We start from the raw sequence: 15,149 nt of genomic DNA on the forward strand, positions 1-15,149 counted from the left end.
CTCCATTGATGTCCTCTTTGTGGCAGAAAAAGTTCCCAAGGTATGCACCTGAAAATGAATCTACCGTTAGGAATTGCAAAAGTGTAAATAAGAAAGAGAAAAAGAAATGAAAATGTCATGTTTAGACCTCAAAAATCTATCCTTTTTCTTCTAGCCATATACAGTGGACTCTCAAATTATGACTGACCTGAAATATGAACAACTTGGGTTAATTAGGTTAATGGAAGATTCATCTGCCTCTTCTTATCTATAGCATGTACCCAGGCAAACATCCAGATCTCAACTGTACTGAATTCATTACAACCAGTTATTGGGAACTGATCTAGTTTGTAAATCAAGGGTCAACTGTATTAAAAACAGATGCCATGGAAAGGGGTAACATGCTTTTGCCCAAAACTTTTATCTTGCTGGTCTCCTCAGAGTTTCCATGGCTGGAGAGGCCCCTCTTTGCAGTGGTCCTGATCTCCTACCTCCTCACCCTAGCGGGGAACAGCTCCATAATCTTCCTCTCCCTGGTGGACCCCAGACTCCAGACACCCATGTACTTCTTCCTAGACAACCTCTCTCTGCTGAACCTGTGTATCACCTGCACCATTGTGCCCCAGCTGCTGGCCAACATGTGTGGACCAGACAATACCATTGCTGCCTGGGGATGCATCACACAGGTCTATATTTTCAGCTGGACAGCTTGCACTGAATACATCCTGTTGGCCATGATGGCCATTGATTGCTATGTGGCCATCAGCTAGCCCCTCCAGTACACTCTCATCATGTGTCTCTGTGTGTGTGTGCAGATGGCAGCTGCTACCTGGGCCAGTGGCCTGGCCAATGTTCTGCTTCAAACCACATTCACCCTCCAGCGATCCTTCTTTGGGCACCACACACTGGACCACTTGTTCTGTGAAGTTCTTGTGCTCATCAAGCTGGCTTGTGGTGACACCACTGCCAATGACCTGGCCCTCATATTGATGACCACTCCATTTGGAATGACATCTTCCCTGATGGTGGTCATCTCCTACACCTTCATTGCTAGGGCTGTACTGAAGCTACCTTCAGCTGAAGCCAGGCGCAAGGCACTCAGCACCCGCACTTCCCACTTGCTGGTGATCACAGTGTACTTTGCACCAGGCATATACATGTACTGCCAGCCTTCCGCCTAGAGCACCCAGGTCAAGTTCTTGTCCTTCTACTGTGTTAGCACCCTAGTTCTCAACCCACTTATCTACACCCTGAGAAACAAAAATGTCAAGACAGAGGATCCTGCAATCCCAGTATGGGTTCCAGTCTTTAAAAGCCAGATCATCTCTGCCTGTCTCCTGACCAACTGCAGCCTCTTATCCATTGATACTGGCATATCATATCCCCCTTTTTAAAATAGCATCCATGAATTCCAAAAAAAATTTCGCAGTTCTCAAGGTCAACCATCTCAGTGCCTGGTAAATCTCTGTAGACTAGAAAGTTCTATCATCTTTTGTCTCCAAGAAAGCCTTTGTCCTTTAATAAATCCTTCATATGTCTCTTGAGTAAGAATTAAGTGCATGGTCCATACAGCTTGGTCTATTGAGGCTCACCGTGTGTGTGTGTCTATATATATATATAGACACACACATATACATATTTACTTTTCTTAATACATGTGTGCAGTACATAATGGTTACATTCACTGTAGGTAATAGGCACATTTTCATAACATATTTCAATTCTTTGTTCCCTTGCCTCCATCCTCTTTTATTTTTCCAGCATCAGATTCATTTGTCTTCTAAGATCATATAAAGTTAACTATCGAGATACAAATTGAAAACCAAACAGTATATTTTAATCTTTCCTTCTTCCTTTTTTCTTTCCTTTTCCCTCTTTCCTTCTTTCTTTTCTTTCCTTCCATCCTTTTAACCTAGTTATTACCACATATTAATTGTACACAATTGTGGATTTCTTTTTGACATCTATCTGCATGCATGTAAAGTCATTTTGTCACAACCACCATCTATTTCCTCTCGTAGCTGCCCTCAGAAATCCTCTGGGCACCTTTCCCTTTCCTAATAGCCCCACTTCTCCTATCATGTCTCCTTCTTACCCCTAGATTTGATTCATGGCAAGAAATGTATTTGTCTTCCACCACCTGGCTTGATTTGCTTAGAAAAATGATTTTCAATTCCACCAATTTTCTTCAAATGAGACAACATTGTTTTTCTTTATCATATAATGATGTTCCCCTGTGTATGCATATCATTTTCTTTACCCATCCATCCACTGATGGGCATGTAGGATGATTTTTAGCTATTATGAATAGTGCCATGATGAACACTGGTGTGGAAGCATCTCTAGTGTACGTGGACTTTAATTACTTTACACAAAATATCATGCAGTGACAAACTTGGATCATATGGTACTTCTGTCTTTAGTTTTATATTTGTTATTTAAAGGAAACTCCAAACTGATTTCATGGTGGCTGTAATAATTTACATTCCCACCAACAATGTATAAGGGTTCCACTTGCCCTGCATCCTCACCAGAATTTATTATATTTTGTATTCTTTATAATAGCCTTGTTGACTGGGATAGATGAAATCCCAACATTGTTTAGATATGCATTTCCAAGAAGACTACAAATGTTGAATTTTTAATGTAATTATTGGCCATGTGTACTTCTTCTTTTGAGAAGTGTATATTAAGATATTTGGCCCATTCATTGGTTGGAATATTTTCTCTTTTCATGTTAAATTGTTTTAGTTCTTTTTATTTCCTGCATATTAATCATCAGTCAGATAAATAGCTGCCTAAGATTGATTCCTAGTCCATACATTGTTGTGGGGGGCCTTGCCCCCCCGCTAGAACTCTTGAGTGCCTTTTATGGACATATCCGGGCCTGCTGCAAATCTACCCGGCAACAAGGAAGTAGCCCCAGTACCCTCCTCTTGCTCCTCCCCTCTAGCCCTACGGTATATATGTTGTAACAGCTTCTGCAATAAACGAGACTTGATCAGAAACCTGTCTTGTCTCCATCTCTCGTGTCCCCTGTCCCCTCTCATCCTCGCTCCCCCTCTAGGGTCTCCGTTGACTTACCCGCGGGCCGGGACAAGTGGCGCCCAACGTGGGGCCAGAGAACGGGGGATCCAGTGAAGGACGCTGCTCAGGGGCCCTAAGATTAAGATTGAGGAACAAAGAGCACACTCGACACGGGAGAGGCTTGCAATTGACGTGGACCTGCCGTCTTTTTGCACCTCGGTAAGTTGAGCAGCGATTATGGGACAGGGCATTAGTCAGCACGAATTGTTTGTGCAAGGTCTCAAGAAGACATTACAGGCACGAGGGGTAAAGGTTACAGTCAAACAGTTGTTAAGATTTTTTGATTATATTAAAGATCTCTGTCCCTGGTTCCCTGCTGAGGGAACCATTGACGAACAGAGATGGAAAAAGGTGGGGGAAGCTCTCCAGGATTATTATGCCACTTGCGGACCCGGGAAGGTCCCTATTGCGGCGTTCTCATATTGGAATTTGATTAATGATATTATTTCTCATAAAGCGAGGGATCCACTGGTGGCGCAGGCTATACAGGCTGGGGAGGTAGCTCTCCGAGATGGTAAGGGGCTGACACCCGCCAGTGATTCTGACGCAGTCTCCCGGGCCAATATGGCGCCGGGGCCCAGGCCCGTTGAGACCACGACTTCTTTGTCAGACAAAGAAGAGGACTTGATGTCCTTTGACAGTGACGACGATCCCGCCCCCGACGGACATGACGTCCCTTCGGACCAACCCCAAACGGCCACGAACCCTGCCAAGCCCTGTAGGGCAGGGCCTCGCCGAACCCCTGCTTCCTTGCTTTCCGCCACCGCCTCTAGGACAGCCCCACCCTCGCGGAAGGTTCCGCCCCTATATCCCTCCCTTCAAGCCTATCGTGGCCCGCCTCCGCCCCCAGATCCGCCCCAAGAGGGCTCCGGGTCGGAGGAGCCCGCGGGGGGAGCATTGTGGGGCGACTCCGGATATCCCCCTCCTTATATCTCTTCAGGCCCCGACACTCCCACTCTGGCATGTCCTGTTGTTGATCCCCAAAAGGAACTCCGGGACAAAATAGAATTTCTAAAAGAACAGATAAGGTTAGAAAAGGAACACCAAGAACTTATTACCCAGCTTGAAGGCTTAAGAACAGGCAAAGCCCATAAAAATGTCCGTAGAGAAGACAAACTTAAGCCACGACCCCCCGTTAGAGGGGCGGCCCCTAGGGTGCCATCCGGGTCGGGAGTATCCCTGAAACTTAAAAATGCGGAAGCCTTTCCCGTAACTAAAACTACTGACACACAGAGACAGGCGTGAAGACACCACAGTGGTTTTGATTTTAAGGTCATTAAAAATTTTAAAACGGCTGCAGCTCAATATGGGGCCACTGCACCTTACACCATGGCTATTTTAGAATCGGTGGCAGAAAATTGGCTCACCCCAATTGATTGGCAGACTCTGGCCCGCGCCACCCTTACAGGAGGTGATTATTTATTATGGAAATCTAAATATGTTAAAAATTGCCGAGAAACTGCTAGGCGCAATGCTCAGGCGGGGAATGGATGGGTGCTTGACATGCTCCTTGGGGAGGGGGCCTACGCCGCCAACGACCAACAAATACAATTTGATGCGGGGTTATATGCCCAGATTCAGACCGCCGCCACTAGGGCCTGGAAAAAGCTCCCCTCCAAAGGAGACGTGAGTGCCTCCCTCACTAACATTCGGCAGGGCCCAGACGAGCCATTTGCGGACTTTGTCCACCGCCTTCTCACGGCGGCAGGCCGGATTTTTGGGAGCGCGGAGACAGGGACAGATTTTGTTAAACAGCTTGCTTTTGAGAACGCCAATGCCGCCTGTCAGGCCGCTATCCGCCCCTATAAAAAGAAAACTGACCTTTCCGGCTACATTCGCCTTTGTTCTGAGATTGGGGCCGCCTACCAACAGGGCCTTGCCATGGCGGCCGCCATGCAAGGCTTCACAGTCAAACAATTTTTGCAACGCCACGTCGGCAATAAGTGTTTCCGGTGTGGGGCCACCGGCCATTTTGCTAGAGAATGCCCGACCACTAAAATGCAGGGCCCCAATGCTCCGCCCCCCGGGCCCTGCCCCCGATGTAATCGGGGGAGGCATTGGGCGAGTGAGTGCCGATCCAAAACTGATGCCCAGGGCCGACCCCTTCCCCCTCTTAAGGATTCGAATTCGGGAAACGGGAAAGGGGGCCAGCCCCAGGCCCCCAACTCCAAACAAATTTACGGGGCGCTCAATTTTGCTCCAATAAACAGCAATCCATTTCAGACCTCATCAGAGCCACAAAAGGAAGTGCCGGATTGGACCTCAGTGCCACCACCCACACAGTATTGACCCCAGAAATGGGAGTCCAGGCCCTCGCCACAGGAGTCTTTGGACCCTTACCTAGAGAGACTTTTGGCCTCGTAATAGGCAGAAGCAGTAGTACCATAAATGGGCTGTTGGTTTACCCAGGAGTGATAGATAATGACTACTCTGGGGAAATTAAAGTTATGGTTTCTTCTCCCAAAGTTATTAATACCATTCAATCAGGCCAAAGATTTGCTCAATTGCTACTCCTTCCCCTTCTCTCTACCTCTAATAAGGCTCTAAACAACGCCCGAGGCAGCCAGGGATTCGGCTCATCTGATGTTTACTGGTCAGAGATACTTTCAGCACAAAAGCCTCTCGTGACCTTGTGGTTAGATGGGAGACAATTTTCTGGGCTGGTTGACACTGGTGCCGATGTAACTATCATAAAGGGAGAGGATTGGCCTCAGGCATGGCCATTAAAAGACACCCTCACCCATCTCGGGGGTATAGGTCAGAGTGAAAATCCTAAACAAAGTGCCAAAGATCTGACCTGGAGAGACCAAGATGGTAATCAGGGCACCATTCAACCTTATATCATTTCAGGGTTACCTATTAATCTATGGGGAAGAGACTTACTATCACAAATGGGGATAATTATTTCCAGCCCCAATGAAATTGTCACTATGCAGATGTTTAAAAATGGGTACATTCCAGGAACGGGACTGGGGAAACACCCTACAAACCTTACTCACCCCATTGAGCCTGTCCCTCGGCCCCCTCGGGCAGGGCTAGGCCATTTTCCATAGGGGCCATTGACACTCCTGTGGCCCATGCTGAAAAGATTACCTGGCTCTCAGATGATCCAGTGTGGGTCGATCAGTGGCCCCTCTCTAAGGAGAAATTGTCAGCAGCTCAACAGTTGGTGCAGGAACAGCTTCATGCTGGCCATATTATTCCTAGCCACTCCCCTTGGAATACTCCCATTTTTGTCATTAAAAAACGGTCGGAAAAATGGAGACTCTTACAAGATCTTAGAGCAGTTAATAAAACCATGGTACTCATGGGAGCTTTACAACCTGGTCTCCCTTCGCCGGTAGCCATTCCCCTTGGGTATTACAAGATTATTATTGATTTAAAGGATTGCTTTTTCACCATTCCCTTACATCCTGCTGATCAAAAACGCTTCGCATTTAGCCTTCCAGCGACCAATTTCTGTACCCCAATGCAGCGCTTTCAGTGGCTGGTTCTGCCCCAAGGCATGGCCAATAGTCCCACCCTGTGCCAGTCATTTGTAGCCGCGGCACTCCAATCCACCCGAGACAATTGGCCTCAAATGTATATTATCCATTACATGGATGATATCCTTGTAGCGGGGCAATTAGGAAGTGAGGTTTTAGCTTGTTATGCTGACCTTCGACGGGCACTTGAATCTCATGGCCTCCAGATTGCCCCTGATAAGGTTCAACTAAAAGACCCTTATAACTACCTTGGATTTCAGATGAAGGGACATCACATTTCCTCCCAAAAGCTTACCTTGCGGCTGGACGGTCTTAAGACTTTAAATGACTTCCAAAAATTGCTAGGAGACATTAATTGGCTTATGCCCTATTTAAAGCTCACTAAACATGACCTGAAGCCTCTCTATGATACCCTACAAGGTGATAACCACCCTACTTCACCTCGACAGCTCACTGCCGAGGGGCGCAAAGCCATCAGTACAGTGGAACAAGCCATTCAAAATCAAACAATTAATTTTATGGATTATAACTCTCCTTTACAGTATATCATCTGCAAAACCTCCCTCTCTCCCACTGCTGTCTTTTGGCAAACCGCTCCCCTTTTGTGGGTTCATCTCCCAGTTTCCCCTAAGCGGGTCTTTTACCCCTATTATGTTGCAGTTGCAGACCTAGTTATCTTGGGCAGAGACCATGGAAAGATGTACTTTGGAAAAGAACCTGATGTCATTATCCAACCCTACCCTAAGGACCAGGTCGATTGGCTTATACAAACCACCGATTCCTGCCCAATTGCTCTTGCTTCTTATTCAGGGTTATTGGACAACCACTATCCTCCCAGCAAACTTATTGACTTTGCCAACAGACATGACTTCATTTTCCCGAAGATCACTTCTTGCTTTCCTCTGCCAGAGGCTCTACCCGTTTTTACAGACGGTTCTTCCACTGGAATGGCTGCCTATGTGTGGGATGATAACATTGTCCAGTTCCAAACCGCCCACTCTTCGGCCCAGTTAACCGAGCTCCAGGCAGTCATAGCGGTCTTTACCGCATTTCCTGCCTGAGCTTTTAATCTCTTTACTGACAGTGCTTACATTGCCCAATCTGTTCCCTTATTAGAAACATGTGGACTGATCAAACTTGCCTCTCAGACTGGTGGTCTTTTCCTCCAATTACAAGATCTAATCAGAAAACGATCCAAATCCTTTTTCATTGGGCACCTTCGAGCCCACTCTAACCTACCCGGCCCACTTGCAGAGGGCAACCGCTTAGCAGACCTAGCCACAAGACCTCAGGCTTTTGCCTATTCAATAAATACTGATGCCCCCAGTCCGATTGACCAAGCACAGAAGGCACACCAATTCCATCATCTTAATGCTCACACGCTTCGCCTTATGTATAAGCTTACTAGAGAACAAGCTAGACAAATTGTTAAGGCCTGCCCTACGTGCACTCTGCACCTTCCTACACCTCATCTGGGAGTTAATCCTCGTGGCTTGATTCCAAATGCCCTATGGCAAATGGACATCACACATTACCCTAAATTTGGAAATCTTAAATATATACATGTCAACATTAATACATATAGTGGATTCATATTTGCCACCCTGCAATCTGGGGAAGCTACTAAACACGTCATTGCTCATCTCCTCACTGCCTTCTCAGTGCTTGGCTGCCCACAACAAATTAAAACAGATAATGGTCCTGGCTATATCAGCTCTGGCTTCTCCAAATTTTACAAACAATTTACAATAACACATATAACGGGAATCCCATATAATCCACAGGGACAAGGCATTATAGAAAGGGCTAATCTCACACTTAAAATTACTTTAGACAAAATAAAAAAGGGGGAATGGTATCCTACTAAGGGGTCTCCTAGAAATCTGATATCACATGCACTATTTATTCTTAACTTCTTAAATTTGGATGCCAAAGGTTTATCTGCAGCCAATCGTTTCTGGCAACCAGAGACGCAACGACAATTTGCCTCGGTGATGTGGAAAGACCCCCTGGACCACTCATGGCACGGGCCGGATCCTGTACTTATCTGGGGCTGAGGATCGGTGTGTATTTACTCCAAGGAAATGAAGTCAGCCAGGTGGCTCCCAGAACGCCTAGTAAAACAAGTTGATAGGTGTGCTGATGATGCCGATGACCTGACGTTGTCCAATCTTAACCAGTTAACAATGGCACCTACAATTACAATCTAATAATCATCAAGAGTATAGTATAATTCAATTTGGCTAGTTATATTTGGGTGCACCCTAATTTTACACACTGTCTTATATGTTTGTCTATTGTCTGTTGTTTGTGTTTGTACAGTTGAGCTCAATATGTTCCTTCCTCTTCAAAGGATATTCGCCTATTGTTAAATTGACTTATAGATAATATTATTAAACTAAAGACATGCTTTTCTTCCCAGGTTGTTAATTGATCAAAGTACCACTGAAATTTATTTTATGAAAGTGACGTGCATTGTTACCCACACGCAACAATCAAATTACAATTAACAGTTATAAAATAAAAAGATATATATTCTTAATTGTTTGTCAAAACGATTATAGATGGGAACTCCCTTTGATGAATATAGAAGTGGCCACCCAGAAAATGATTATTCTGGTCTTAATTCATTAAAGGGACCCCCTAGTAAATTTTATATTATATAATCTTATGGGAGACATATCACAATGAATATTATCTAAATATGTTATAAATTGATTGTATTGGTTGTCCTTGATATTTAAGCACTAAATATGTTGTTACAAAACGTTCATATTGGTTAAGTTCTGAATATGTTATTGTAGCATGTCCACATTGGTTATCTTCAAAAGCTTAATCAGGGTAGCTTAACTCTCTTATTCACAGTCTAGCCTTAAATGAACATTGCTGTTTTTATGCCAACAAATCTGGGATCGTCAGGGGAAAAATTCGCGAACTTCAGGAAGATTTAAACAGATGACGACAAAAATTCACTCAAAATCCCCTCTGGACTGGCCTCAATGGTTTCCTCCCTTATCTCCTCCCTTTGCTGGGACCCTTATTGGGTCTACTCTTGCTCATTTCTTTAGGGCCCGTACTTTATAACAAAATCATGGCCTTTCTTAGAGCCCAGATAGAGGCAATAAAAACAGCGCCCATACAGGTCTACTATAATAGATTGGCAATGGCTGACCAGGACGAATGTCGGACCATCGATTAGGTCCTTGCCGTGGCGAAGTGTTCTCGCCCCACCTGGTGAGTGGGCTGGCAAGCCAATGACGGGCAACTGAGCAAGCGTGCCATGCAATGAGAGAGCCCTCGTGTGCCGCCTAAGACAGGTGCCAGAGCCTTGATTCTCTGGTTAACCGATGACGGGTAAGGTGCACGGTGCAGACACGTGTGTTGCTCTGACCCAAGACAGGCTCAGCCCCCGCAGGCTTGGCTCTCCTGACGCCTTTCTAAAATTATAATTTTAAAGGGAGGACCTGTGGGGGGCCTTGCCCCCCCGCTAGAACTCTTGAGTGCCTTTTATGGACATATCCGGGCCTGCTGCAAATCTACCCGGCAACAAGGAAGTAGCCCCAGTACCCTCCTCTTGCTCCTCCCCTCTAGCCCTACGGTATATATGTTGTAACAGCTTCTGCAATAAACGAGACTTGATCAGAAACCTGTCTTGTCTCCATCTCTCGTGTCCCCTGTCCCCTCTCATCCTCGCTCCCCCTCTAGGGTCTCCGTTGACTTACCCGCGGGCCGGGACACATTGTCACTTCACTCTTTTTATTATTTCCTTGGCTATGTGTGCAAAAGCCTTTTAATTTCATGAAATCTCATTTGTCAGTTCTTGCTTGTATTTCCTGAGCTGTTGCATCCTGTTCAGGAAATTAGTGTCTGTCCAAATATTTTGAAGAGTTTCCACTGTGTTTTCTTCCCTTCCTTTCAGTTTCAAGACTTACATTAAGATCTTTAGTCCGTTTTTGAGTTGATGTTTCCATAGAGTGAGGCATTGGAATCTAGTGTCAGTCTTCTACAAGTTGTGCCCAGTTTCGCAGTCTCATTTGTTGAAAGAGGCTCTTTTGTCCAGTGTAAGTTTTAGCTACTTTGTTGAGGACAAGATGGCTGAAAGTGCATAGGCTTATGCCTAGTTCATCTATTTTTATCTATTGAACAACACCCCTCTGTTTGAGTTAGGGTAGAGAAGGAGATGAAAAAAGAATTGAAATGTGTTATGTACATGTACCAATTCTCCAAAAGGAAGGTAATGATTGTGTACTGCAACCATCCACTAATAAAAAATAAAATTTTTAAGGAAACAAATCTATAGCTATTTGCAAATCAGGTGTTGTGGTTCATCAACCATTGTTTTTCTTGCTTGGGACCGCACTGCCTACTCAATATTTTCCATATAATTTCTTTCATATAGAATTTGACATTTTTTCTCCATCTTTGAATGATCTGTGAATAATCTGTCATTGGTATCTTGATGATTACTTTTGCTAGTATGGCCATTTTAACAATAGTAGATCTCCCAAAACAAGTGCATGGGAGGTCTTTGCATCATTTAGTGCCTTCTTCCATTTTTTCAATGATTTAAAAATTTCATTATGGAGCTCTTTTACTTATTGGGTATGTTTATTCCTAGACATTTTAGAGTGTGTGCGTGCGTGTGTGTGTGTGTGTGTATTGTGAATGGATTTTTTTTCTGTATCTTTATTAGTGAATTTGTGATTATTATACAGGACACCTACTCATTTTGTATGTTGATCATGTTTCCTGCTACCCTGCTGGATTTATCAGTAGAAGACACTTAGTGGAGTCTAGAATTTTCTAGTTATAAAATCATGTCACCTACACCAGGAATAATTTGAGTTCATTGTTCTCTGTTTATCTCACTTTTATTTCCATCCCTTGTGTATTTATTCATGGTGAAGATTCCATTACCATATTGAATAAGAGTGATGAGAATAGAGGCCTGGGTCATGCTCAAGAGTTTCAAGGAGATCTTTCAGAATCTCCCCCACCCATTATGATGTTGAGTCAGGGCTTGGCAATATAACCATTTTTATGCTGACATATGATTCTTCTATAATTACTTTACTCAGTACTTTAATCATGAAGAAATATTAGATGTTACTGAAGAATTTTCTGCATCTGTTCAGAGCATCATATGTTTTTAAACTTTGATTCTACTTATTTGATTTTGTATACATTTTGATTTCTGTATTTTGAACACACTTTGCATCCCAGGAATGTGAGAAACACGATCAAGTTGCATGATTTTTAATGTGATATTGGGTTCTATTTGCAGATATTTTATTGAAAACTTTTGCAACTGTGCTCATCAAGGATATTGTTTGTTTGTTGTGGTGGTGGTGTCTTTATCAGATTTGGGTAGTAGGATAATAATGACTTCATAGAATATGTTTGGAAATATTCCTTCACTGAATTTAATGGAATAGTTTGAGGGGCATTTGAATAATTTCCTCTTTTAAAATCTTGTAAAATATGGAAAAGAATCTTTCCAGTCCTAGGGAATTCTTTATTAGGAGACTACTACTGCTTCAATCTCATTGCTTATTACTGATATATCTGAATAATTTATAGCTGCTTGTTTCAGTAAAACATATGTATCTCAAAGTTGGTCCATTTCTTCTTTCTATATTTTGTAGATTTTTGGCATACACTTTTTCAAAACATTCTCAATGATCCTTGGGGTTTCAGTTTGTCTGTTGCATTATTTCAGTTTTCACCTCAAATTTTGTTTATTTGGGATCCTCTGTTTCTTAGTTTTACTCAGTTTCTTCATTTTCTTTACCACTTTAAAAACCAACTCTTCATTTCATTGATTCTCTATAATGTTGTTTTGGTTTCTGTTTAATTTACTTCTGCTTTGATCCTTATTCTTGCTTTCTTTCTATTGATTTGAGTCTTGGTTTGTTCTTATTTGCCTTCAGCTTTAAGATACATCATTAGGTAGCTAATTTATGTGTCTTTGTTTCCTAATGCAGGAACTCATAGCTATAAACATTCCTCTTACAACAGCTTTCAAAGTGTCTCCTGATTCTGTTAGATTGTGTCTCTTTTCAATAAATTACAGAAATTTTTTAAAGATCTCCCTAATTTCTTCCATGACTCATTGCTATTACAAAAGTGTATTGTTCAAGCCTTGTGTAGTGGAGCACATCTGTAACCCAGCTACTCAGGCAAAGCAGGAGATCCCCAAGTATAAGGACATTCTTGGCAATTTAACCAACTCTAAGTAAAAATAATAATTTAAAATACTAGAGCTATAGCTCAGTGGTATAGCACTTGCTTAGCACGTAGGAGGTCTGGCTTCAGTGCTCAGAGCTGAAAAACTAAAAAATGTGTCAATCTTTACGTGTTTATATATTTCTGCATTCTCTCTTGCAATTGGTTTCTTCCTTTATTTCATTATGTTATGATAAGACACAAGAAATTCTCCCCTTTTTTCATAGTATTAAATCCTATTCAGTGTCCTAAAATGTAACCATTTTGCAGCACGGTTTATAATAGCTAAAATATGTATCCAGCTCAATTGCCCATCAACTGGAGACTGGATAAAGATGTGGTTTTTTTTTTAATAAAATGGGTACTACTCAGCCATAAAGAATGAGAAACTAGAGACATTTATGGTGAAGTGGGTGCACATTGAGGACATAACCTTAAGTGAAATAAATAGGACATACATGTGTAAATACCAAATAGTTTCTCTGGTGTGAGAAACTGAAACTATAAATGAGGATCAAAATATATAATAGATAATGTCAAAGAAGAAGAAAAAGTCCAAAGGGGAAGGGTGAAGGGGAGGGGATGGGGAAAGTAAAGAAGGGAAAGAAATAAATATGAGAAAAGGAAAAAACAGAAACAAAGTTTTTGTAAATAGGGAGGGGTGGAAGGGTTGAAGGGAGGGCAGGGGAATGGGGAAAACATAAGAACAAAGATATATCATGTAAAGGTACAAATTCCTAAAGATGAATGCTATCATATTGTATACCTAAAATGCACCAATAAACTTAATGAATTAAAAAAGTAACCATTTTGGAGAAAGGTTGTTTGTGCCAATAGTGAAAAGGAATACACATCCTTCAGCTTTTGCACAAGATATTCTGCAGATGTCTGCTAATCAACTTGATCTATAGTTTAGCTTAACTGTAATGTTCCTTTGTTGATTTGTTGTCTGATGACCTATATATTGGTGAGAGTGGTGTAGTAGGGTCAACTTGTATTATTTTATTGGGGCCCATCTCTTCTTTCATGTCCTGTAGAGTTTATACTATAAAATTGGGTGCTCCAGGCCTCTGACACTCCACACATGTCCATGTGCAATTGTTACATCTTCGTGTTGGAATGTTCCTTTTATCAATATGTGGTGTCTATTCTGACTAATCTTGAGGAGATGGAAAGTGGAAGAAGATTTTTTTTTTAAAGAACACATCATATTATGTACATGAGGCCACTCCCAGTGAATCTAAACTTTGTTACTACCAACAGGTACTAATAAAATTAAAAGTACACAAAATAAAGATGTGGCAGACCAGCAACCTGAAGTGGTGAGAGCCATGGAGGAACACAGCAGCCGAGAGCCAAGTGCGCTTATGTTGGAGTGGCCTTTATAAGAGTAGTCATCAAATAATCAGGGAGGATCCTGGGACAAATGGGCCCAGTCCACCAGGGAGAAAGGGGAGAGAAAGGAAGCAATGAGCAGGTCTTTCACAGCCACTGGCCAAGTCACACACCCTTCTGGCTGGCATAAGTAAAATGAGGCACTTACTTCTCAACTGTCTAATTTCCTCCCTGAGAGAGTTCATCCTACCTCATTTTAAGGGAGCAGAAAGATGATAATCCTCTTCTGTAACTTCTTGGCAGCTGACCCAGGGCATCTGACTGCCTACCCAAGGAATAAAACTCTCACACTGACTGCCTCAGTGAGATGTGGGTTAACAGGGCCTCCTCTGGATAACAATTGGAAGAGATACCTAGTGGAAGCATTGTGCCATCATCAGCTTAACATGGAAAACACACACTTTAACAAGAGGTTAAAGATACAACTACTATAACTACTACTAAAGTGTATTACTTAGGTTCCTCACTCCACTGCCATTATAACTTGAGCTTCTGTAACAGCAAGAGTGCATTCCTCCCAGTGCTTCTGGTCTGAGAGCAGCCTCCAAACTGCTTCTTGTCTTGTTCATAAGGACAAACTATTGTCAATACCTCCTACACTTTGAAATCTTACACCACCACCTTCTCCAGAGCAGCCATACTCTGTTAGAACAGTAACTTCACCTCACAAACACCCATCATCCTGTAAATTGGAGATATTCTCTCCAGGGGCAAATTCCTCATCTGGTCATCACAAGGACATAACTGCCCCACTGAACTCCTTAAATTACCAGTCACTACTCTAAGACCCAGTGACCCCTGGACTGGAATTAGCCAATCAGCATTCACTTCTATGTCTCTTGACCTTAAAAATAGAGCCCAGATCAGATGCACTCACACTTGGAAACACAGTCCAGATACCTCCTTGGATAGCAGAGCAGCCCATTAGCAAGTCCAAAGTGTGTGAGGAACTTAATTGCAAATTCCTTTCTAGTCTGA

General features: G+C 42.9%; 2 protein-coding genes and 1 long non-coding RNA gene across 3 annotated transcripts; all 3 read left to right on the top strand.

Moving 5' to 3' along the window:
* Positions 1 to 380: 380 nt before the first annotated feature.
* On the top strand, positions 381 to 749 carry LOC147826842 (olfactory receptor 2B11-like). The gene has a single exon (XM_087216983.1). The coding sequence runs from the start codon at positions 381 to 383 to the stop codon at positions 747 to 749; it is 369 nt and encodes a 122-aa protein (XP_087073109.1).
* Positions 750 to 794: 45 nt separating this feature from the next.
* Positions 795 to 1,160, top strand: LOC147826843 (olfactory receptor 2G3-like). Its single transcript, XM_087216984.1, has one exon. The coding sequence runs from the start codon at positions 795 to 797 to the stop codon at positions 1,158 to 1,160; it is 366 nt and encodes a 121-aa protein (XP_087073110.1).
* Positions 1,161 to 2,811: 1,651 nt separating this feature from the next.
* Positions 2,812 to 10,197, top strand: LOC147826844 (uncharacterized). The gene is made up of 2 exons (XR_015438746.1): positions 2,812 to 3,225; positions 8,487 to 10,197. It is a non-coding gene; the product is annotated as an uncharacterized LOC147826844 (long non-coding RNA).
* Positions 10,198 to 15,149: the final 4,952 nt, after the last annotated feature.

This window comes from Heterocephalus glaber, unplaced genomic scaffold (genome assembly GCF_053883595.1).
Source record: "Heterocephalus glaber isolate CG9 unplaced genomic scaffold, H.glaber_assembly_v1.0 deba00001461, whole genome shotgun sequence".
Lineage (NCBI taxonomy): Eukaryota > Metazoa > Chordata > Mammalia > Rodentia > Bathyergidae > Heterocephalus > Heterocephalus glaber.

Bases quoted from the DNA above. Each gene is read 5' to 3' on its own strand.
- LOC147826842 (XM_087216983.1), top strand. From the start codon at position 381: ATGCTTTTGCCCAAAACTTTTATCTTGCTGGTCTCCTCAGAGTTTCCA.
- LOC147826843 (XM_087216984.1), top strand. From the start codon at position 795: ATGGCAGCTGCTACCTGGGCCAGTGGCCTGGCCAATGTTCTGCTTCAA.